General features: G+C 44.3%; 2 protein-coding genes across 3 annotated transcripts; one reads left to right on the top strand and one right to left on the bottom strand.

Moving 5' to 3' along the window:
- Positions 1 to 1,686: 1,686 nt before the first annotated feature.
- On the bottom strand, positions 1,687 to 3,233 carry ndufc1 (NADH:ubiquinone oxidoreductase subunit C1). Its single transcript, XM_040174097.2, has 4 exons — positions 3,090 to 3,233; positions 2,389 to 2,492; positions 1,972 to 2,043; positions 1,687 to 1,796 (listed from the first exon to the last, which is right to left on the bottom strand). The coding sequence occupies exons 1-3, from the start codon at positions 3,133 to 3,135 to the stop codon at positions 1,984 to 1,986; spliced, it is 210 nt and encodes a 69-aa protein (XP_040030031.1). The 5' UTR covers positions 3,136 to 3,233; the 3' UTR covers positions 1,687 to 1,796; positions 1,972 to 1,983.
- LOC120817665 (N-alpha-acetyltransferase 15, NatA auxiliary subunit) lies at positions 2,582 to 16,001 on the top strand. Of its 2 annotated transcripts, none has more exons than XM_040174096.2 (20): positions 2,582 to 2,784; positions 4,381 to 4,465; positions 5,028 to 5,132; positions 5,505 to 5,662; positions 5,798 to 5,932; positions 7,746 to 7,899; positions 8,023 to 8,142; positions 9,559 to 9,654; positions 10,556 to 10,662; positions 10,741 to 10,813; positions 10,927 to 11,096; positions 11,191 to 11,343; positions 11,518 to 11,646; positions 12,356 to 12,569; positions 13,003 to 13,199; positions 13,459 to 13,567; positions 13,674 to 13,772; positions 13,924 to 14,067; positions 14,527 to 14,624; positions 15,413 to 16,001. In XM_040174096.2, exons 1-20 carry the CDS (start codon positions 2,752 to 2,754, stop codon positions 15,620 to 15,622), a joined length of 2,589 nt encoding a protein of 862 aa, XP_040030030.2. In that variant the 5' UTR covers positions 2,582 to 2,751; the 3' UTR covers positions 15,623 to 16,001. The 2 variants fall into 2 exon arrangements, with proteins under 2 accessions (XP_040030030.2, XP_040030029.2); XM_040174095.2 differs by lacking the exon at positions 2,582 to 2,784 and adding an exon at positions 3,541 to 3,770.
- Positions 16,002 to 22,992: the final 6,991 nt, after the last annotated feature.

Below are 22,992 nucleotides of genomic sequence, written 5' to 3'. Positions count from 1 at the left end.
ATTAGTTGAGACTGCAGTTGACTGGAGGTTTCAAGGTTTAAATGTACAGAAGCATGGAGTCATCAGCTCAATAACAGATAGCCAACTGTGGAAGCTGAGAATCAGATGCAGAAGACAGACCAAAACAAACAGGACGCTAACATTAAGAAAACACTTTGAATCTGTAGACTGTCTAATAGTCTTATTGTCATTTGATGACAGTTTCATACAGTAAGCCCAAATAAGTATTTATTTAACAAAGGTCAAATATTATTTCACAAGCTTACACACAAGCCAGTTTCTAATAAAATGCCCCTGGTTGTCAGTCAGTGGGGGGAAAAATTGTGAGTAGGTTCGATGTGAACGCAGTGGCATTGATTACCCTCCATACTTCATGACGACACATCGGCTCCACCCCTCCCAACAGAAAGAGTCAAAAAGCGCAGGTGGTCAGCTCACACACAAAATTACCCAGTTGTCTTCTTTTATAAGCACAGGTGTTTTTAGGCACAAAATAATGTTGCTGTGGATTAGTCACCTCTTACCGATGAATTATTATTCATAATTGGAAGGTGGTGTGGGTATGATTTTCTACCGATGTTCTACCGTCGCAACTTTTGAAATTCTGGAACTGTAATCTTCTACCTCCACATGCATTGGGTCACATCAGGAGTGAAGTGAAAACTCTAAATGGCACATGATGTTGACATGTTTGTGATCCCCCACGAGCCCCCAGGCAGAAGGGACCTTGGGTTCAGGGCCTCGTTTTTTCATAGGCCTACAGATGGGAAGGTACGTTTTTTCAGACTGGATTTAGGAATAGAAAATGGACACATGGTGTGAATTCACCATGTGAAAAAACTTTCTGAATTTTTCAGATTACCAAACTGAAATAGACGATGGAACCTTTGGATCTTGTGAAGTGAGTGTGTCATATGTTGCATGAATTTTAAGGACAAGGTGGTAAATTCTTGGACAAAGTCATAATTCAGTTTTGCTTTCTTCAAACAATACAGTTCAGTTAGACATGCAAATATAGGTGATGGCCCAATAATATTTTTAAGTTGCACAAGCGGACCAGAGGTCTTCAACAGGGGGTCCGAGAAGGTACTGCAGGGGGGTCGCGAGATTTTTTGTTGATAAGACAATTTTTTTAAACCAATTTTTCCCCCCACAAATGTAAATGTCTTCAGAATCAGAATTTTATTTATGGTCTTTAAATACACATTAACATGAATCCAACATATTGAAGTGAACGGATAAATTGGAGAAGACGTTATCTGTCAGTCCGCAACCCACACATTCAGCTTCCCTCAGCAGCTCTGAAGCTGGGCACCGGTTCACTCACAGCTCCTTTCATGCGAATACGACCGCGCAGGCACCAGCCAATCAGATCGCGTTTATGCTCACGTCTAAAGAGCGTGAAGCTCAAAAATAAAAGATGGCGGACCAAACTCCGTAGAATAGGGGGTCCCTGCTCCACCTCGCCATCAGTTTGGGGGACCTTGGCTTGAAAAACGTTGAAGACCTCTGTGTTAGACAGTCATTGCCTACAGTATATTTATATTCTTTGGAAAAGCTATTTGGAACAGTAAATAGGCATTTAGTTATTTGATTAAAGATAAATGAATCAAATATTTATTCATCAATACAACCACCACAGCAACTGTGAATTTATGTGAACAAAATTATCATGGCTCATGTATATTTCACATGTTCGATATTTTATTTTACACAGAATTTAGAGCGAGCAATCGTGGAAACAGAAAGAAGCGGACAAACAGGTGCATCCCAGAGAGACAGGACCTGAAAACCACCTAAACAGGACAAGAGCATTACGTCTTAATGTGTTCATCTATTGATAGAACACACATCTTCACACTGAATGGACATATGATAACAATGCTGTTTGGCATTAGATCAAATTCAGGCATTAAGGCACAACACACGCTGATTATATGTAACATGTAAACAAAGAAAACCCCCACATACCAATGTGGCGGTTCATTCCAGGCCGTTCCTCACTTTGTACTCGTGTACGTCCGTACTGTGCTGCTTGAAGAGCTGTGGGTGGAAGACGAACACCCCAGATTGTTTAAATGCAAGTGGTTATATTAGAACAATATACATATATCAAGCCTATGCCTCACAAAGACTGTTGGTATAAGACATATTACATTGGCCTACTTAAAACAAGCACATTGCTGGGCTCTCCTGGCAAAATGAATGCTAGACATTCTGAGGTACAATAATACGTCAGTGAGTAAACGAAGGGCTCCTCACAAAGAGACTGACAACTCAGGGGGCTGAAAGAAGCACCCGGGTGTGTGAAACACAGAACTCAACCAACGATCGTTGTTTTATAGAAGATGAGTTCACTTTCTGAGAGAAAGGTCAGTGGTCGTTTACCAGGCCCCAAAGGACAGCGGCCGAGCCAAAGGCAAGGCTCACTCTGAGCCAGTTTGGGTTGGCGGAGTCAGGCTTGGAGCTTGTGAACGCTGACCTGGATCCCACTGCAAGAAAAAAATAGAAAAGAATTACAACCACAGCAAAAGAACCACCCTGTTTAAAAATGAACCAATAACATTTTGTTGGCTTTCGTAGTCTAGTTAAAATAGCCACGAAGGGAAGTCAAGACCATGGCTGGAGGAATGCGAGCCTAGAAGAACTGACTTGCTAGCATGCGTTTAAATTGAGTCATTATAAGAGGCAGAGAAGAAATAAATCCGACTATTTCACTTAATTTAATCCTAAAAAAGAGATTTGACGTGAATGCCTCTTCATAAAAGGAGCGAAAGCTATAAGGTGAGTGCAAATAGGATGGCAATACTCCCGGTTACCTACAATACAATAGTTTGAATATTAGCATAATCGTTTATGTTAAAACATTTTATGTCATCTTAAACATCTTAACGGTCTTATGATGTCTCATAGCTCAGTGGGGGAGAAGCCGCCTGTGTGTGACTGCAGTGCTACATGAAGCTAAGCTAAGCTAAGGTCAGGCTTCAAAATAAACACACGTCACAACGTTAACATTATAAACGGCGATACAAAAGAACCCGGCACAAAATAGTACCCATGAACTTATTACGATTACATGCTAATCTTACCTCTGCTGACGAAAGCAGCTCCAGAGAATAACCGGCTGAAAGTCATTTTCGCTTCAGAGCAGCTGTCTTCATCCGCTCTGCAATGCGACCACTCCGTAATCGATTAAACGTCCTGGAAGACTTGAGTAAACGATCACCGATGTGCTGCTGGAACACATGTGACAAAAAGCTATCACACTAACAGCATTTGTCATTTTAGAATACAAAAAGTCTACATTTGGCTGTTTTAAAGCCCTTGTAACCCCACTGACGTTAGTGAGCTTTTGGAGCTTTTGATGCATCCACAGTGGACACGGTTAACGTTATAGCGACACATTATACATCTGCTATCAAATAGGTTTTGTGTTTCACTTTTGTATACAACCGGCTGGGGTTTTTAATTAAATGGACAGTTAAACATGACGTACTCGTCAAATAGCTATTTATTCACACAGAGCCCTGCTGTCCGCGTTGGCACGCAGACTCAGAGCTGCCTGACCCGCAGCAGATGCGCATCGGCCATTTTGCTCGGAAGGAGGCCTCGGCTTCAACACGTGAGAGCGAGGAGCCTGACACAGGCTCGGACATCTGACTACAATCGGGACAATATCCATGTGTGAACCGACAGAGGCGTAGGAAGCAAGCACAATGCCCACAATCCCTCTACCGCCGAAGGAGAATGCTCTCTTCAAGAGAATATTGGTAACTAGGCTAACGCCAAAAGCCTGAGATAGTTAGCTTGCTGGCTAATGCTAGTTCTGCGAGTAGCCGTCACTTGTAGCAATCAGAGCAAGTATCGTAGCGTAGGGAGTCGCTGCTGAATCTGTTTCCGTGGGCCAAACGGACTGTAGCGAGCATGTCTGTGTTATTAACGACTGGCTGTAACAAGGATACAAAGACAAAAGCCACTAGTTGGCTAGCAGTCAGGTGCGGCTTCGTTGCTATACAAAGAGTCACAAGGCTGCTGGACATGTGACAGACACACACAGTTTAGCATCGAGGGGAAAAGTGGAGGTTTGCTGACTAACGTTATGTTCAAACTTCACCTTTTTAAACGTGTTTTTCTGCACCGTCAATACAGTTAAGTCATCATCGTCCCTGCACACACGGCCGAAACAGTTTGTCAGTGTCTGTTCATTCAGTGCTACAAAAGCGCCGCTGATTGGACTGTTTGTGCAGGTTTTTTGGACCACAGTAGTTTGCATTTAGATAGATTTGACACCCCTGTTCTTCACTGACCCCGATCGTCCTACGGATTAGTGCAGCGGAGCTCTGCAGGCCGATGTGACGTTTCCTCTGCTTCTTGTTTCAGAGATGCTACGAGCACAAGCAGTACAGGAACGGCCTGAAGTTCTGCAAGCAGATCTTGGGGAACCCCAAGTTCTCTGAGCATGGAGGTAAGGCTGCAGTTACCTCCTCCCTCCCTCCCTGCCGCTCAACACACACATCGTGTATTTCATATAATACTTATATTAAATCTAATTGAACGTGTGCATATATGAGCCTAGTTTGTGGGGAAACACCCAATCAGTGTGTTGAGGAAAGACCAACTCAAAAGCCCCCAAAAGGAGATTATTTTGGATAAAATGTCCTTGTTTTCATCCACGTCCTCGTTGTGTGTCCTCACCGCAGCCCTGTGTGCGTCATCATGCCGGGTAGCGATGTTAACTTTCCATAATACGGCAAGCTTTACTTTTTCTAAAGCTTTCTTTAGTGCAATATGTTATTTTTACTTGATGTATGTTATAATACTCATCTAGTTGTAATACGAGCCATGCTGTTTTCCCCTGCGAGTTCTGTGCCATTAAAAAAAACCCTGTGTGTAATCGGTCACTAGCTGTGTTCCCATACACTCATTTGAGTTTTTGTTTTTATGAAAGACAGAAACCTGGCTAGTGTCCCTCTCGACAAGTCATGTCCCCGAAATGACTCCGTCCTCTCCCCTGCTTTGTGTTCCAGAGACGCTGGCCATGAAGGGTTTGACCCTCAACTGCCTGGGCAAGAAGGAGGAGGCCTATGAGCTGGTGAGACGGGGCCTTCGCAACGACCTCAAGAGCCACGTCTGTATCCTTCCATCAGCCCCCAGGGCCGCCGCAGAGCATCAGTTTAACATTACATGTCATTTAGCTGATGCTTTTATCCAAAGTGACTTACAATAAGTGCATTCAACCATAGGGGTACAAACTCAGAAGAGCAAGAAACAAAGTGCAATTTCATAAAATAAGCCAATTTGCAATTTGCTATAGATAAGTGCCATTATAAGTACAATTTAAGTGCTACAATTTGTTAGTCTTTTAGTCGAGGTACATTCAAATATCAAAACTGCTGCAGCGTTCTGAACGTTCTTTCATTTGATTTCATTTGTGTGTGTTTTTCACATTTATAGAGAGCGCGTCTTGTGTGTGGTTTTCCTTCCTGAACTCGCTCATCCTCCAGGCTGGCACGTGTACGGCCTGCTGCAGCGCTCTGACAAAAAGTACGACGAGGCCATCAAATGTTACCGCAATGCTCTGAAGTGGGACAAGGACAACCTGCAGATCCTGAGAGACCTCTCCCTGCTGCAGATCCAGATGAGAGACCTGGAGGGATACAGAGTGAGTGAGGAAGGAGGAGGAGGACGTGTGTTTGTGCGATGAAAGACCTTAATGGAGGGATGACGAACGGTTGAATTGGGTGGCGGATTATAAAATGTAGCTTCCGTTGGCTGTGACGCCCCTCTCCCTCCCCAGGAGACCCGGTACCAGCTGCTGCAGCTCCGTCCGGCCCAGCGGGCCTCGTGGATCGGATACGCTGTAGCATATCACCTGCTGGAGGACTTTGAGATGGCCGCCAAGATTGTTGAGGAATTCCGCAAAACGCAACAGGTGGGCCGACGCTGTGGATGTTTTAATGGAGCCAAATATCCAATTTGTTTAAAGTAGCGCTGTCAAAATTCACTCGTTAATCTATGCGATGATTGTGGCCCAGATGAATGCGATAAAATATTTTAACGCAGCCAGCGTTGCCCCCGGAAACGAAACCTGGAACATGTTGGTAGCTGTTCGGCTGCTTCCATCTCAACATCCACCCTGCGCGGCACACAGTGTGCAGAGGACCACCACTGTGTCCCTAATGGACAGTGGTTTGGAAAACGTCCTGCTAAATGTGGGGAGATTGTTGGCACTTCAAACACAGCCGTTAAATGATGCAGAGTTGAGAGCAAGGTGCACAAGGACAGCAGGAAGAGTCGCTAGTTCAACATATTATTATTGCGAAAGACAATTCGTGATGAAATGCTGCGCCATCATCACCGCCGTCCGGCTGCCAATGCATGAATAAACTCCATGAAACTGCCGGAGACCGATAGACAGACTGCAGACTAAACGCCTGTAAGTTAGTCGGTGTTTAACCGAGAGATCCTGAAGTAGCGCTGGAAGAGGAAGTCGCAGAGACTCACTTCCTGAAGAAGTTGATGAAATTCACTGAGCTGTGTGCGGCGACGGATGATGTCATGAAGCCAAACATCACACCGTTTGTAGTTCCGACATTTGTGTGATTTCCACAACAAGTAAGAGAAATAGTGGTTATTTCCATGGTGGATGGCTGACTGTCATTATTGAGACAAGCCACAAAGAGGCCACGCCCCCCTTACGGCACAAATGAAGCAGGATGCGATTTGTAGGCGAATTAACTACAACTGACCGGGAGAGTAAACTCGCGTGATTAAAGTATTGCAAAAATCCGCTTTGCTTTTGGTGTGAACGCACCATTAGACGTGCGTTTCTTTCAAAACAGGAACTTCTCAGTATACGGACCAGCAATGCCTCCGCTGTGACGTGATTAACAATGGGGTCTATGAGAAATGATGGCCTATAATAGCAAAATATAAAAAAAAAAAAAAAAGAAATTTGCCTTCATGTAGATAAAACAATTTTGCCTAATAAAGATTAGTCACATCACTTCTGTCCTGCTTATTAAAAGTTGACCCTGTTCGCCCCCTTTTCTAGAGCGTCCCAGCATGTGGTCAGTAATAGACATCCACACCCTTCAGAGGGGGGGGGGGGGGGTGCAGTAGAGAGATGTTAGGCAATGATACTGTGTTTTTTTGACACATAAATTGTACTTAAGTTAAATCTGAGACACAACAAATGCTAGTTAAGGAAGAATAGCAGAGAAGTTAGTGCCGGTTAAGGTGGGGAAAAAATAGCATCGATAGAAGCCAAATAACCTTTTGACGTTTTCAACATTGTTTTTTTTTTTTTTAATTCTGCTTTCTTCCTTCTCTCATGGTTTCCTGACTGGAGAACTGGTGCCACCTACTGTTGAGTTCTTTCAGTGGTGCGATCCGCATGTGGTTGAAATTAGAAAACAGAATGAACACTGTCACTAATGCAGGGTTTCCCTTTAATGCCCTTGAGTAGGTCGGCCCTCCACAGCTTTGACTCTATTACAGATTGCAACTGTATAGTAATACTGCTCTAGTAGTGGTCATAGATAAATAGTAGGTTTGACTGAGAAGTTGAAGTGAAAGGATTGTTATTGCTCTTAAGACTTGATTGAAGCCCCCTGACTCGCCAATACTTGTTTGATTGTTTAGAAGAGTGTGCAGAGAAGTTGATTTATTGTTTTTCTCAAACTGGGGGGTAAATGATCCATTTATGAAAAAGTGTGTGTGTGTGTGTGTGCTTGTCTTCCCAGACGTCTCCAGACAAGGTGGACTACGAGTACAGTGAACTGCTGCTCTATCAGAACCAGGTTCTGAGGGAGGCCGGCCTGTACAAGGAGGCCCTTGAGCACCTCAACAACTACGAGAAACAGATCTGCGACAAACTGGCAGTGGAGGAAACGAGAGGTGGGTGCACTTTGTCCAGGCAGAAGGAACGGGACGGCTCACCGGACCGAATGAATGTGAAGCTACCAGAGGACCGAACAACCACAGTTAATGTGGTTAATGCTGATGTGTGTGTGTGAGTAGGAGAGTTGCTGCTGCAGCTGGATAGGCCCGATGAGGCCTCACAGGTCTACAGGAGTCTCCAGGAGAGGAATCCTGAGAACTGGGCCTACTACCAGGGCCTGGAAAAGGCCTTAAAGCCAGGTGAGCTATCCTCAGGCCCACACAATCTGCTGGATTGAGTACTTCTACTGCAGCTATTCATCTGGGCTGTAAGACGACAGAAATGCTCTGGAGTTCCTAGTTTAAGGTGTATCCCAGGCCGTGCACAGAAAGCAGCTGTACTTATTTTTGGTGCTTTGAGGGCCACACAAGTGATATCAAGTTTCATTATACTGCAGAGAGCGCTCGACTCTGCCAATTAGCACTAGACAGGGCACCAAAAACAATCTAGACTGAGAAGTCGTCGTGATCCCTAACTAATGGATTGGATCGGATCATAAAGGAAAGGGAGAAATCCAAACTTTTAGAGATCTCCCTTTGATCGCCGGCCAGTTGCGAGCGACTTGGCCAGCAGTGAACAATAAGGGGTAAAAAACTGTTCAGGCGGCTGGCGGGCCTTTTTTGGCGTCAATGAGTGTTTACTCGGAAAAAAGTACCGGTTATATACCAGGATACTATGGAAGCTCACTTCCGCCACAAAAAAAAAAAAGGATTAGAAGGTCGAAATTATGACTTTTTTGGTGACTTCGGTCTACGGTCACAGAGTTTAACATCCTCTGTGAATATCTTGCCAACTTTAGCGAACTGTGAACGTTCTACGGACGCTCGCTCCACCATCATAACAAACGGGGAGGACAGGGACGTCCGACTTTTAGCGGAGTCCGAAATAAATCAATCTTCTAGGGAGATAAAATACGTTCCAGGTGGTATTTATTCCGTAGTTATCGTAATTAGTAACGATTGAAAAGTCCTGAAGGGAGTTCTCTCTGTATTGAACCAGTGTTGCCAATTTCTTAATGAGGAAAGCCGCTGCAGAATCAGCGGCGGCTTTGGCGCGTTGATTTCAGTCTGGACGTGAGTCGTGTCTCCTCTGTGCTCTGACTGCAGCGAGCCGCCAGGTTTCTGCTTCAGTCACGTCAGACACCACAAAAGTCTCCAATAGGACCAGATAAGGTCGCTGGTCGCTTTTGACAAGAAGTCGTCAAAGAGAGTTTGGAAAGTCGATGTACCAAACCACGAAGGAGCCTGCGCACGCGCATATCTTAAGTCATAATTTCGACTTGCGAAAGATTGCATTTCTTGGATGGACAAAAGCAAATCTTACTACTTCATTTAATGATTTGTTATAATCTGCTTGCTGTTTGGAGTAGCTCATAATTCTCTATCTAATAACTTTATGTTGTTGTCAAAACAACTGGACTAAAGTTTCTCACCTACAATTAACAACTACAATGTACGAGGCTACACGTGAACCCATCGAGATAAAGACGTTATCTTTTCCCAATTCTCATTGTCACTGAACCTGAAGCTCCGCTCACGTTACAAGCTCTCCACCCCTCGTGTTGTATTCGTATTTCTTTTAATAGCGTGTGTTTGTCTGTGCGCGTGTATTTCCAGGTAGTATTGAGGACCGTCAGAAGATTTATGAGGACTCCTGGGTGAAGTTTCCTAAAGGCCTCGTTCTCCGGCGACTGCCGCTTAACTTCCTCACAGGTAAACACAGTACAGCCTGTTTGTTGCATCATGGGAAACGTCATCACCGTACGTCCCTGTACCGTGACTTGGACTGTTCCCCTTCTGAGCTTATGGGTCTGGAAGTAACATGTCTACTTCAGTAAAGTGAGATGGTTTTAAGTAGAGAACAGTGATTATACATACAGTTATTGACAAATCCATTTACATGGACACCAGGATTCAGATTCTAATATTCAAATGGATATAAGATCTGATCACAGGCAGCACAATACACCCACTTAACAATTCTTCCCCTGATATTACTCCCGAGATTAACTGATCACATGATCAATCTAAACAAATAATCATGTGGCTAAACTTAATGAAGTAGGCTTGGTTTCTAAATGTTGTTGCGCCGCCATCTGGGGGAGTCTAAGGACACCATGAAAGTAAGCGAGGCCGTTCCCTCCCCAGTATGCAAATCAAAGTCACAATAAGAATGTATTACTTAATAATTCAATTAACTTTGAAGTAACGACTACAACATCTTTGAGGATGAACTGAGGCCAAAAACGCCAATCTGCCCAAAGGTACTGGCTAACCCTAAACAAAATAAACAAAAACGGGCATGAATCATTTAGTAAATCTGGCTCAGAGGGATACAGCAGAAACCACTTCAGTAATATTTCAAACCAAAAGTGTGGTTAATATTCTATATGTAAATTCTCACAAAGTATCAGGATCTGTGACAGATTCTGACTCGCGATCAATGTTGTCACCGCGTACCCGAGCACATAAAACCCCCCGCTGGCCCCAGCTGATAGGAGCTCAGAATGATTGTATGCAAGGAGGTCACAGGATGAAACGCTGCACGCCAGTCTCCTCTTCGTCAATACTAATCCCACTTTACGGTACCTTTGCTGTGTGTTGTGCTGGGCAGGGGACAAGTTTTGTGAATGTCTGGACAGCTACCTTAGGATGAACTTCAGTAAAGGCTGCCCACCCGTCTTCACTACCCTCAAGTCCCTCTACAGCGACAGAGATAAGGTAAGCATGCTGACCTTGAAATACCATGTGTGTTGTTGACGTTCCTTATCCGAATAAACAACATGTTTTCTTCTGCAGGTTGCAATCATTGAGGAATTGGTAGTTGGCTATGAAACCTGTTTAAAAAGCTTCCGAATGTTCAGTAAAAATAGTGAGTTTTGCCTTCTCTTTCCTTTGTAACGTTCCGTAATCCTTTGTTTGATTTTAATGTCTGAATCAGATGCATAGAGGCTGAATTGCACAACTGTTGTGAAATGTGTGCAGATGATGGGAAGGAGGAGCCTCCTACCACCCTGTTGTGGGTGCAGTACTTCCTCGCTCAGCACTTTGACTTCATAGACCAGCCCAGCCTCGCGCTGGAGTACATCAACACGGCCATAGACAGCACGCCCACGCTCATCGAGCTCTTCCTCATCAAGGCCAAGATCTACAAGGTTGAGCAGAAACGCTACACGTTTGAATGAGGTTCTCCTCTGTTTTGTGTCATGAGCGTTGACACTTTTCTGTGTTTTCTTCCCTTCCCTGCAGCACACAGGCAACATCAAGGAGGCAGTTCGGTGGATGGATGAAGCTCAGGCTCTGGACACCGCCGACCGCTTCATCAACTCCAAGTGCGCCAAGTACATGCTAAAGGCGGGCCTCGTCAAGGAAGCCGAGGAGATGTGCGCCAAGTTCACACGGGTGAGCGTGAACAGACGACCTGGCTCAAGTTTGGGTTGTCATGGTGTTGGTGTGTGGAGAAGAGCATTGTAGTTCAATGGTTAAACTTGTCTTTTGAATGTGTGTTCATGGATGCATCAATACAGATGTTGCTTTAATGTTGTCTGCGTTTATCACACGCATGTGTTTTTTCAGGAGGGGACGTCTGCAGTAGAGAACCTGAATGAGATGCAGTGCATGTGGTTCCAGACAGAGTGTGCCTTGGCCTACAAGGCCATGAACAAATTTGGAGAGGCTCTGAAGAAGTGCCACGAGATTGAGAGGGTAAGCTTCCATAACCTGCATGCCACCACACACACACACACACACACACACACACACACACACACACACACTACATTTTCTGTCCTAAATGTTTTGTTATTGTTTTCACATGTCCTGTGCCTTGTTCGGATACACTATCATCAAGATCGGTGTATTCATTTTGTATCATTTAGGGAAATATTGACAATTTAGGGGAGACTTCCAATCAGTCCTGTGATCTAAATATATTTTTTCCCAAGCAGACCTACTTCCTACAGAGCCTGGGCTAAACATTATGCTTTAATACTGCACAACTGCACACGCTGTTTCTCTCCTCAACTTAGCTCCTACCCCCACACACACACACACACACACACACACACACACAGTTATGTGGAGACAGTAGGATTGTTCACATTACAATACTTTAGCCTTGGTTGTCCACTTTGCATAAGTCAACCAAGGTCCCAGATCAGCGTATTTGGTTCAGAGACGCTGGCAGAGAGCCACACTGGCCCTCAACGCCCCACAGTTCAGTCTGCCCAGAATGCTGCTTTGTTGCGTTTCCACTTGTGACGCATGATGCAGTGCTGCAACATACGTCACATTATGATGAAATCGCTGTTAGGAGTCATGGCGCTGGAGCCACTATCAGATAAGTGTCAAGTTCATTCTTCTAACACCAGCAGATCTAAACATTCTCTCTCTCTCTCTCCCTCCGTGCCATCAGCATTTTGTGGAGATCACAGATGACCAGTTTGACTTCCACACCTACTGCATGAGGAAGATGACGTTGCGCTCCTACGTGGACCTGCTGAAGCTGGAGGACGTGCTGAGGCAGCATCCCTTCTACTACAAAGCCGCTCAGACCGCCATCCAGATCTACCTGGAGCTGCACGACAGGCCTCTGACCGCCGACAACAAGGAGAGCCAAGCGGACGCAGGTCAGTGCCCCACCGTCATCGAGCACCTGCACTTGCGACTTACAAGTGTCTGAGGAGGCGGAGCTACAGAGCACGCTGAATGAATGCTCGCATGCGTTACAAATACCAGCATTGTTGGTCAAGGATCAGTTGTTGATTGTAGGAGGATTTCTTCCCCGTTCCACTCCAAAAGGTGTTTGGGAACATATAGCATGTGGACTTGTTGCCTTCATGCTGTTTGACTGTTAACACAGTAAAGTAAGTTCCGTTATGTACTTATGCTCTTTGTAAATAGTGAACTGTCCAGATTGGGCCCATCTTTCTCTGCCAATATCATTGTTGTTAAACACGAAGTAACAGCCAATACAAAGCGTTTTGAACACTGCCACCTGTATAAAGTTATAAAGTTATAGTTATAAGTTACAAATGCCCCGTGTACCGTTGCTCTCTGTAGAGAATCTGACGGACAAAGAGCTGAAGAAGATGCGTAACAAACAGCGAAGAGCCCAGAAGAAGGCCCAGTTAGAGGAGGAGAAGAAGAAGAACGCGGAGAAGGAGAAACAGCTGAGGAACCAGAAGAGGAAGAAGGAGGACGATGACGAGGAGATAGGGGGGCCCAAAGAAGAGCTCGTTCCAGACAGACTGGCTAAGGTGGGCTCATATTACTCAGCTTCTTGGCCATGACGGAAGGATCTGATCAAATGATCACCCACCGTCTGTATTCTAATGTGCTGAAACCGGTTCGTGCAATCACACAGGCCAACTCCTGATTGTGTATTTGAGTGGTTGAGTGGACGGCGTAAGGACTCTCCCCTCCTCTTAGGTCGTCTTCAAGTGTTTTAACGGAGGCACAGTCCTTTATACGAGCTAAGATGTAATCAAAGGGAATGTCTGACCCCCTTGTTACCAGGCAGAGAATCCTCTGGAGGAGGCAGTGAAGTTCCTGATCCCTCTGAAGAACCTTGTGCGCAACAAGATCGAGACGCACCTCCTGGCCTTTGAGATCTACTTCAGGAAAGGTCCGACTTGTACTGCCAACCTGCTCAATTTAAAAAATAAAATAAAAAATTTGGCCTGTTATAACCGCATCATTACTCATTGACCCAACATTGTTTGTGCCCCTAGAGAAGTACCTGTTGATGCTTCAGTCGATAAAGCGGGCGGTAACAATAGAGCCCTCCAACCCATGGCTGCACCAGTGTCTGGTGCGCTTCTTCAAAGGAGGTAAGGACGGGGTCGACACTGTGCTGATCCATCCTCCGCTACCCTGGTTTCAGTAAACTCTCTGTGATTTGACCAATGAGTCTGTGGGAACTTTCCCGAGTTCGACACGCCTGAGCTGTGTGTGTGTGTGTGTGTGTGTGTGTGTGTGCAGTGCATGAGAGTGCAGACCTGGCAGAGTCTGTGAGGAAGGTGTTGAAGCAGGAGATCTCCAGACTGTTTGGGGAGAGCAACCCGCAGAGCTTCAACAAGAACTACCTGAGTCAACACTCCAGCTCCATCCCACACCGACTAGCTGGTAAGCAGCGCACACACACACACACACGTGCCCAGAATGTGTGAGTTCTCACAACGTTACCACCTGGAAGTGTGGAAGCCAGTCATGGTTCAGTATGCGACTCACACAAGAATGGACTTCACATTGTTTCTTTTGAATACTATATTATTCTGTTTCAATGACTGACAAGGAATTTATGTAATCCTAAATCATTTTATTTATTACAAAAAAAACTGTTTTAGTCATAAAAATATTATTCCCAGTATCTTTTACAGGGCTTTACTTTCATTTAAACTTGAAATGGTCCTGCAAAGTTTTGGAAAAGATTACCGTTGCATCGCTGCAGCCTCCCTGTCAGTATTAAAGCTCAGACTTGTGTTGGGGTTGAAAGTGTTCCAGGTGGACCTGTTATGACAGCCCGTGTGACCTTTGTGTATAAGACCCGGGAGCAACATGAGTGTCTCCGTCTTGCATTCCCAGCTGCTAAGATGATGTTCTACCTGGAACCGCTCTCTGATAAGATGGCCTGTGAGATCGCCACGGCCCTGGATGAGTCCCTGTCCGGAAGAAGCCTCCAGGTATGTGACCATTTACCCCTTCAAGTTTGGCACATAGGTAAACAGCCGATCAAGGACGGTTTAACGTTAACCTTCACGTATGAAATAAGTTCTACTGAAGATGTTTATCAGCCGATATTAAGTCAAATATGTGATCATCCTGCTGTTCTAGTCTCTGATCGCTGATAATGTTCCATCATAAACAACCAGTCCTCTTTACATCAACTGGAGGAGAGCTAATCACGTTAACTGCACCGCTAACGGATGGAGGTCCAGTTCAGTTGCATTATGATGCGTTCAGGCTCTGCTCTAGAACAATGATGGAAGGTTATCATCACTAAAATATGCAATCAGGATGCCATTGTCTCTCGTAGTGGGTTGCTTACGTTACCATGTGTTCAAATACAATTTTACTGTAGAGTTGGTGAAACTTAATAGTGGTTTGAATGAGATGTCTTTGCATTATAAAATAGATATTGAAGATTATTAGCTGTTTACAATAATTTTGCAATTCAGCAATTTTACATTTTTAGCGAATGTCTTTATTTTAATAGTGTTCACAGATTAATTTTTTGGTGTGAAACTTCAATAAATCAAGTTGTTTATTATTCGCACATGAATATAAAATAGATGAAAGCAGATTATATTAAATCATTAAAAAAAAGAATGAGATTTAATCAATGAAAAATACAAACTTTCACTTCTCATTTCAATTGTGTGGTTTACTTTTTAAAGAAAACTACACACACTACAAATGACTGTGAATGACTAAACCTATACTTTAGGGTTTACTGCTTTGTGTGCTGCAGATCTGTACTCAGGTGCTGGAGGCGCTGCATGATGGACAGCTGGGCGAGGGCCAGCAGAAGGCTGCTGAAGCTTACCGGATTGCCTGCCAGAAGATGTACCCCTACAGCCTTGCTTTCATGCCCCCCGGTTACCAGGACAACAACGCCACGATCAGTGCCAACGGCGACCTTTCCGCAGGAGAGAACGACGACGTGGCAAACGAGATGTGAGCTTTGACCCCCTTCTTCCTCCCCCAAGCTACGGCTGCTGTGAGTTGCACCCGCATTGCACTGATCTGGATGGACGGAGCGCCACAGAAGAGAAACTAGGGTAGCTGGCACATGGAGGAAGGCAACGCCCATGGAACTTTTTGATTTCCTAAAAATGACCCTGTGTCCAGTTTTGGAACTAAAAAAAACCCAGATAAATATGCAAAAGAGGATTCTGGGAAATGTAGACATGGATGGCTCCTGTAAATCCAGTCCAAGTTTTCTATGACTGCCGTGTTTTCATGCCAGGTCCTTCTTCTAGGGGCATCTGCTTCTTGTGTTTTTAAAAGTAATTTATATATTACAAATGGGTTAATAAAACGATGTTTCAAATCAAAAAGGCACCATTGTGAATGTTATTTGTAATAATGTGAGCTGCTATTTGCCAAAGAACAAACGTGATGGGAAAAGGCGCACATGGCTGATGCTGCAGTTTCCGGCTCTGCCACACGAGTGCTGCTCCCAACGTGTGATTGAAGAGGAAGCTGCAGGACAGGACTGGATGTGTCTCGTGTGACACACAACTACACAAGACCTCCTACTGCCATGCCATCCCATGAAGACCACTTGTTTCCAACATGTTCCAGCTGAATCCAGCACACCACCTGCTGCTATTTATCATCCGCCAACAAGTTGGGACTGTTGAAGTGATTGCACTGATGTTGGTGGTGTAACAAAACGCTGTTGACGCATCCACTTTGCTTGTGAACTGGATTGACACTTTAACGTTAACCATCCTAATGTAAAATAAAGTTTTACTAAAAATGTTCCTACAATTTTAAGCTGAGTTGGTTAAATAGTGGTTTGACTGCGATGTTTTCTCATTCTAAAGATATTGGAGACATTTTTAGCTGTTTACAACAATTTAGCAATTTTACGTTTTTACGCACAGTTTCTCAGGTTAACTGCAGTGGTGGTCATCCAGCTGGACAGTGGCTCGTGTCCACAGCCTCCATCGGTCCGGTGTTCTTGGAGATGAGTGTTGTGTATATTCCTGATTCAAGTTCTGAAGCCAGTGAAATTTCTTTGCAACTGCTGACACAATGACATTTATTATGACTCAAATAAAGCATCGATGTTTATAATCATGTCTTTGCACAATGCAATGTATTGTAATCTCCCTGAGCTATGCACATGTATTAATATTTAAAATTAACATTTTAAGTTTTAAAGGATGAAACCAAAGGATTGGACATTTATGCATGTATGTCCGTATTCAAAATGAGTTAAATGGAGTGAATAGAAACCTTTTTCTCGGTATTACATTACATGTCATTTAGCTGACGCTTTTATCCAAAGCGACTTCCAATAAGTGCATTCAGCCATCGGGGTACAAACTCGGAAGAACAAGAAACAAAGTGAAATTTCCTCTAAGCCAATTTGCAATTTGCTATAGATGAGTGGCATAAGTACAATTTTTAAGTGCTACAATTTGTTAGTCTTTTAGTCGAGGTAGAGTCTGAAGAGGTGTGTCTGTAGTTTGCGGCGGTCCTGGTGTCTTCAGAGAGCTCCCATCTGGGAATCACACACTCGGTATGAATATGCTCATGTTGATGAGCGCGAGAGGTCTGTGTCATGTGTCCCTGCTGGAGTTGGGTGGAAAGAAGCTGCTCTGTTGGGAAGGTCGTCTTCTGGTGTCCTTTCACAGGCACCTCTTGTCACCGATAATCCCGATGCTCAGTCGACCGGTGCCAGCTTTGTTCTGGGTGCTTTCATTCCCCCGCCTGCCCTGGCTAGTGAACAGCAATGGATCAATTCTGAGCCTCCAGAAGAGGGGTGTGTGATTCCCAGATGGGGGGTGGCTGGGTGGCGACAGCGTCCCCCTGGACCTGTTGACTTTTATCTCCAGGGTCCACGATCAATTAGAATTGTGTTGGATAATCAGGTGCCACTGCTGGGAAACCTCAGGAAACCTGCTGCAAACTTTTCAACCAGGTTTCCTACGTTGTACTGTAATCTCTATTATCATAATTAGGGATTTAAGCGTGCACCAATTCTCTGTTCATTAGTTTGAAAGCCTTGTCAAATAGTTTGAGTAAAATTCCCAGAAAAGCTGTGATTTTTAGTTGTAATACTGCTTTTGAGATATTTTGAGTAAATTCGGGCTCTGAAAACAGCTTGTAGTATCGTATTGCCTGCTGGCCATAAATACTGGGTTACTTGTTCCTAGAGTCTTAACAAGTAGGATGGAACCAGAGTCTTCTGTTACGGTTGAGGTGGCGAAAGTAGGACTCAATCACAGACTTCACAAATAAAAATACTTTATTTTAGTTGAATACACAAATGCCTCTCGGCAAAACGGACCAGAAATACACGCAAACCAAAAACTCGCCGACATCGACAGGACACTCAATGAAATATTGAGACAATCACAGGGGATAACACAACAAGGCGTGAAGTGAAGCTTTGCCAGGTACAACGAGAGGCAGGAAACTACAAAATAAAACAGGAAACAAACCCACACCGAGACACCTTCAGTTATCAAGCTCCTCTTTGGTGGAACCGGCTTCCACTTTCAGTCCAGGGGGTTGAAATAGTCACCTCATCCAAGATTGCTTCTTCCCTAGAAGAAAGATCCTCTTTCTTCCTTATTTTCTTGCCCGTTAAAAGGTTCTATTTTTCCTGTGTGAGGGTCCAAGGACCTGTGATATGTTGCACGTGTACAGGTTTATGTTACCTTGAAAAATTGGGTCTATGGATGTATGTCACATAACAACGGTCTACTTTATAATTTATAATATGCAGGGACAATGTCTCTATCGCCACAAGGAGGCAGGCCAACCTCGGAAATGAGGGGATGTGATAAATAGCACTCTACTTCCAGAATTGAGAGAGAGAGAGAGAGAGAGAGAGAGAGGCTGCTGGTGAGGAAAAAAAAGAGAGACAGCGAGACATACATGGACAAAGACGTATAAGATCTGGTGTCGTGGTGCAGTCAGAACAACCTGGAGCTCAACGCTCTAAAGACAGTGGAGATGGTTGTGGATTTCCGGCGGAACAGAGCCCCACCCTCCCCCATCACCCTGTGTGACTCCCCCGTCACTATTGTGGGCTCCTTCCGTTTCCTGGGCTCCATCATCACCCAGAACCTTAAGTGGGAGCTGAACATCAGCTCCATCATCAAGAAGGCTCAGCAGAGGTTGTTCTTCCTGAGGCAGCTGAAGAAACTCAACCTGCCAAAGACGATGATGGTCCACTTCTACACGGCCATCATGGAGTCCATCCTCTGCTCCTCCATCACCGTCTGGTACGCTGCAGCCACAGCCAAGGACAAGGGTAGGCTGCAGCGTGTCATCCGCTCTGCAGAGAGGGTGATCGGCTGCAATCTGCCGTCCCTGCAGGACTTGTTCGCTTCCAGGTCTCTGAAGCAAGCTAAAAAGATCGTAGCCGACCCCTCTCACCCCGGACAAAACCTGTTTGTGCCCCTTCCATCTGGGAGGAGGCTGAGGTCCATCAGGACTACGACCTCCCGCCACACGAACAGTTTCTTGCCGTCGGCAGTCGGGCTCATCAACAGAGCCCGGTCCCCCACTGACTGACTAGAACATTCCACCGGTCACTCCCCTTCATACTGCACATGCCACTTTAACTGCAATTCATCACTTTGTCACTTGTCACTTTGTCTCTTGTCTGTTACTTGTTTGTTAGTGCACTTTATGCTTAATACTTTTCTTCTTTACTTTTTAATTTTTTTTGTTGTTTTTATACAATCTTGCTAAGGCTATGGGTTATACTAACCCATAGCCTTAGCCTTATTCTACTAACCCATTGCATTAGCATTTCATTCCACTTTATTTTATTACTTGTGCACTGTTGTCTTGTCTGTCTACTGTCGCGCACTAATCGCCAAGACAAATTCCTTGTATGTTTGACATATTTTGGCTAATAAATGTTTCCTGATTCCTGATTCCTGATAAGATACAGGGACAGAGAAGACGCATGACAACATGTCCAAAGTGAGAGAGGGAGGGGGACATCTAGACAAAGGGCTTGACTCCCTTTCTCCAAGTCCTTGGAGGGAGCAGCTGGTCTTCACATCCTCACACACACACATCCTCACACACACACACACACACACACACACACACACACACACACACACACACACAGTGGAGCCACGGTTATGAAAATGAGAACATGGATGACACTCAAAACAAATCCTCAGAAAGGTGGTCTTGCATAGTTGCTTATTTTTTATTAGCAGCCAAAGGATTTAAAGAAAAACCTCGATTAATGGCGATTAATGATTAATGATTCATATTTTATTTTTTTTCTTCTTCAAGACTCAATCTTACATGTCATATCTAAGGAACCACTTTAGAAAGTGTGTATTTTAGACACTGTTTAATTTTGATCATCTTGGAGGCAGAATTCCACCGGGTGGAGCATGTTGAACTAGCGACTCTGCTGCCCTCGTCATATGCCGGCTGGGTTCGTCGACCTAGCAGCAAGCTTAGCATAGCGGTGGAACCAGAGCCTTCTGTCACGGTTTGCCACTCACCCCCTTTCTGTTTGACGCGTGGAGGAATTCCTTCGCACGGTTCTCTGCTGTATGTCGCGCCTTCGTTTGTTTTACTTAAAATGTAAAAAGGCTCTCTGCACCTTGAGCTACCGTCTTGGTTTCTCCGATGTTACTGACGGCAGCCGGCGATCCGCGGTTAACTTCTGGTTTACTTCTGGTAGTCAATCCGAAGTGAAATGTTAAAATGTTTTGTTGCATTGATCTTGGCCACATTAATCACATAGATTAATGCGTTTATGTTGACAGCCCAATTTCATATATATCACAGATATACTGTGCACTTTATCGGCTTTCTTTCACTTTCTAGTTAGATGCTAAACTGCATTTCGCTGTCTCAGTACCTGTACTATGTGCAATGACAATAAAGTTGAATCTAACCTAATTTTTCATGCAACACCCATTGGACTGATAAGGAATAGCAGCTACTTTTAAAGAAATGAGGTGGAGGGGATTAGACATAGGTGGATTTAATCAGGGGCGTAGCAGACAATCACAGTAGCGGAAAAACTCACAAATTAAGTGATCTGAAATGAGAGGAGATTTGAGTATGAAAAAAATATACAAAATAATGAGATCAAGACCATGACAAATAAAGACAAAGGACGAGACATGACAAACACAACTGCTGCACATAAAAAAAAGGGAAGACCACAAAGATGTGGCAGTCAAACAAACATAGGACCCAAAGCAGCGTACTTCAAAATAAAACAGAAAACAAACCAAACCAAAACCAAGATGATGAATAGTAGTGCATTCGTTTTTGGTAGAAGGAACTGAGTGAGACCGGCCTGACCCAAACCACAATCTTTTCTGGGACCCGGCTGAACAGTTTTGTCGCGTAACCAAGTGTCCTAATGGGAGTCGAGTTGGGAATGAGAACGGATTGGACATTGGGGTAATCCACCAGATTGCTCCAGTCATTCGTATTTTACTCCATCACCTCCATTCCTTCACCCATCCACTTATTCGTTTTCAATCAAAAGCATTAAGCGGAGTGATTGGAAGAGATAACGGCCTCTTCCTTTGCTCCACTCACACCGTCTCTTTTTACTTCCCAATAAATCACAGAGATTTTTTAAATTCTCTCCACACACTGTAGTAAAACTGAGACAAAAACACAACACATTTCGACTGTATCTTTGATGTGATGTGCAGCATTGGACCAGATTAGATTTACAGCATAATGAGGGTAATAAAAAATGCTCCCCCGGCAATTAAAACACACGTAAAGTAGTTCTTGGACAGCAGAGAGTGACCGAGTCAATTATCGGATGTAACAAAATTATTTTCAATAAAAATATTGTTTTCACACATTGTCATTATTAATATTGCTGTTATTGAAACAGTTATTTGACGTTTTGTTCAGGAACTTAGGAGAAATGATTTGCTTTGTTTAATAACAAGATCGATCTAATGCTTTCAGTACAGATGCTGAAGAGAAGTCCAATTTACACCTGCACAAAAAGACCAACAGCATTTTGATGCACATAATTAAGTTCAGTGACAAAGAGCGAGAAATAATAAAACATTGATTATTAAATGCTCGCACATAGAAGTATTTTAAATTTGATAGCATATTCCGAATTACTCCTCATTTCCAATGTGGAAATATACAAATTGTTATTGCAGAAAGTGAAGAGGTTACATCAATAACCTCTATCTTAATATGAACATGATAGGAAGATGAACATTGTTCTTCTGCAGAGGCTGAAGTCGGGGACCAGTTTGCACTGGGGCACAGTAAACACACAGATGTGTGAAGTGAACTATAGACTGACACCACATGCAAACATTACAAGATAAGTGTTATTTAACATTCTCTGAGCTTTAGTGTGTGTTCAAATGTTTCATATTTCCTGCCATTAGTTGGCAGCTGGCTTGGTTTTTCCTTTACACCTGATTGTAGGGTTGTATCGTGATCCAGCAGTCGAGGTGAAATGCTGCCCATTGTTTCTTTGGAGCATGACGCCATGCATTACACATTTCATATGCAAATCCAAATCTACCTCCACTTGTATGCAACCATCTGACCATGAAAAACCTTCTGAAATGGTTGATTACCTTACGCGATGGCCTGTTTCTACCGAGGGAGGCGGGGGGGGGGCACGCTGAGGCTAAGCTGAGATGGACTGTAGCTTCACCAGGATGCTGTTGACCTGATGCAGATGGTGTTGTTGTCACCATCAAAAGCTCCTTTTTATGACCCACTGACCTTCAACCTTCTCTTCCTTCCCCTCTCTCTTTCCTCACGGGACAGTATGATGTCATGTCTCAGTGCCGCCCCCATCCCATGGGGCGATAACCAATCAGCCAGAGTGCTGTCCCCCCACTGAACCTTTTAACTCTTAAACCCCTCCCTCAAGCTCCTGACCTGCCGCCTCGCCATTATCTCCCTGGCGACACCTACTAGTGACACCCGCAGTGTGTGTGTGTGTGTGTGTGTGTGTGTGTGTGTGGAAAGGGGAAGAAAACGAGTGGCCCCAGAATCGTGTGCTGGAGTATCAATCCATGTTTAAGAATGTGAGCCATTATACATGTGTGTCAGTGAGTGATGATCTATGATGATAGTCATAGTCAGAGGTCATAGGTTGCACGCACGCACGCACGTGCGCACACACACACCTACACGCACACACAGCTTCTATATGAGAGAATGGAAAGAGTCACTTTGGCAAACTTAAAGGCCTATTAATTATACTAAACTATATACATGTCCCATAAGGCAGGCATTTAACGAACACGCATACACACACACACATCATGATATATTGTACTTTCCAAGTGTGTTAAAAGATATGAGGTATAATGA

Source organism: Gasterosteus aculeatus, chromosome 4 (assembly GCF_964276395.1).
Source record: "Gasterosteus aculeatus chromosome 4, fGasAcu3.hap1.1, whole genome shotgun sequence".
NCBI classification, from domain to species: domain Eukaryota; kingdom Metazoa; phylum Chordata; class Actinopteri; order Perciformes; family Gasterosteidae; genus Gasterosteus; species Gasterosteus aculeatus.
This window is presented reverse-complemented; position numbering and strand designations above follow the sequence as displayed.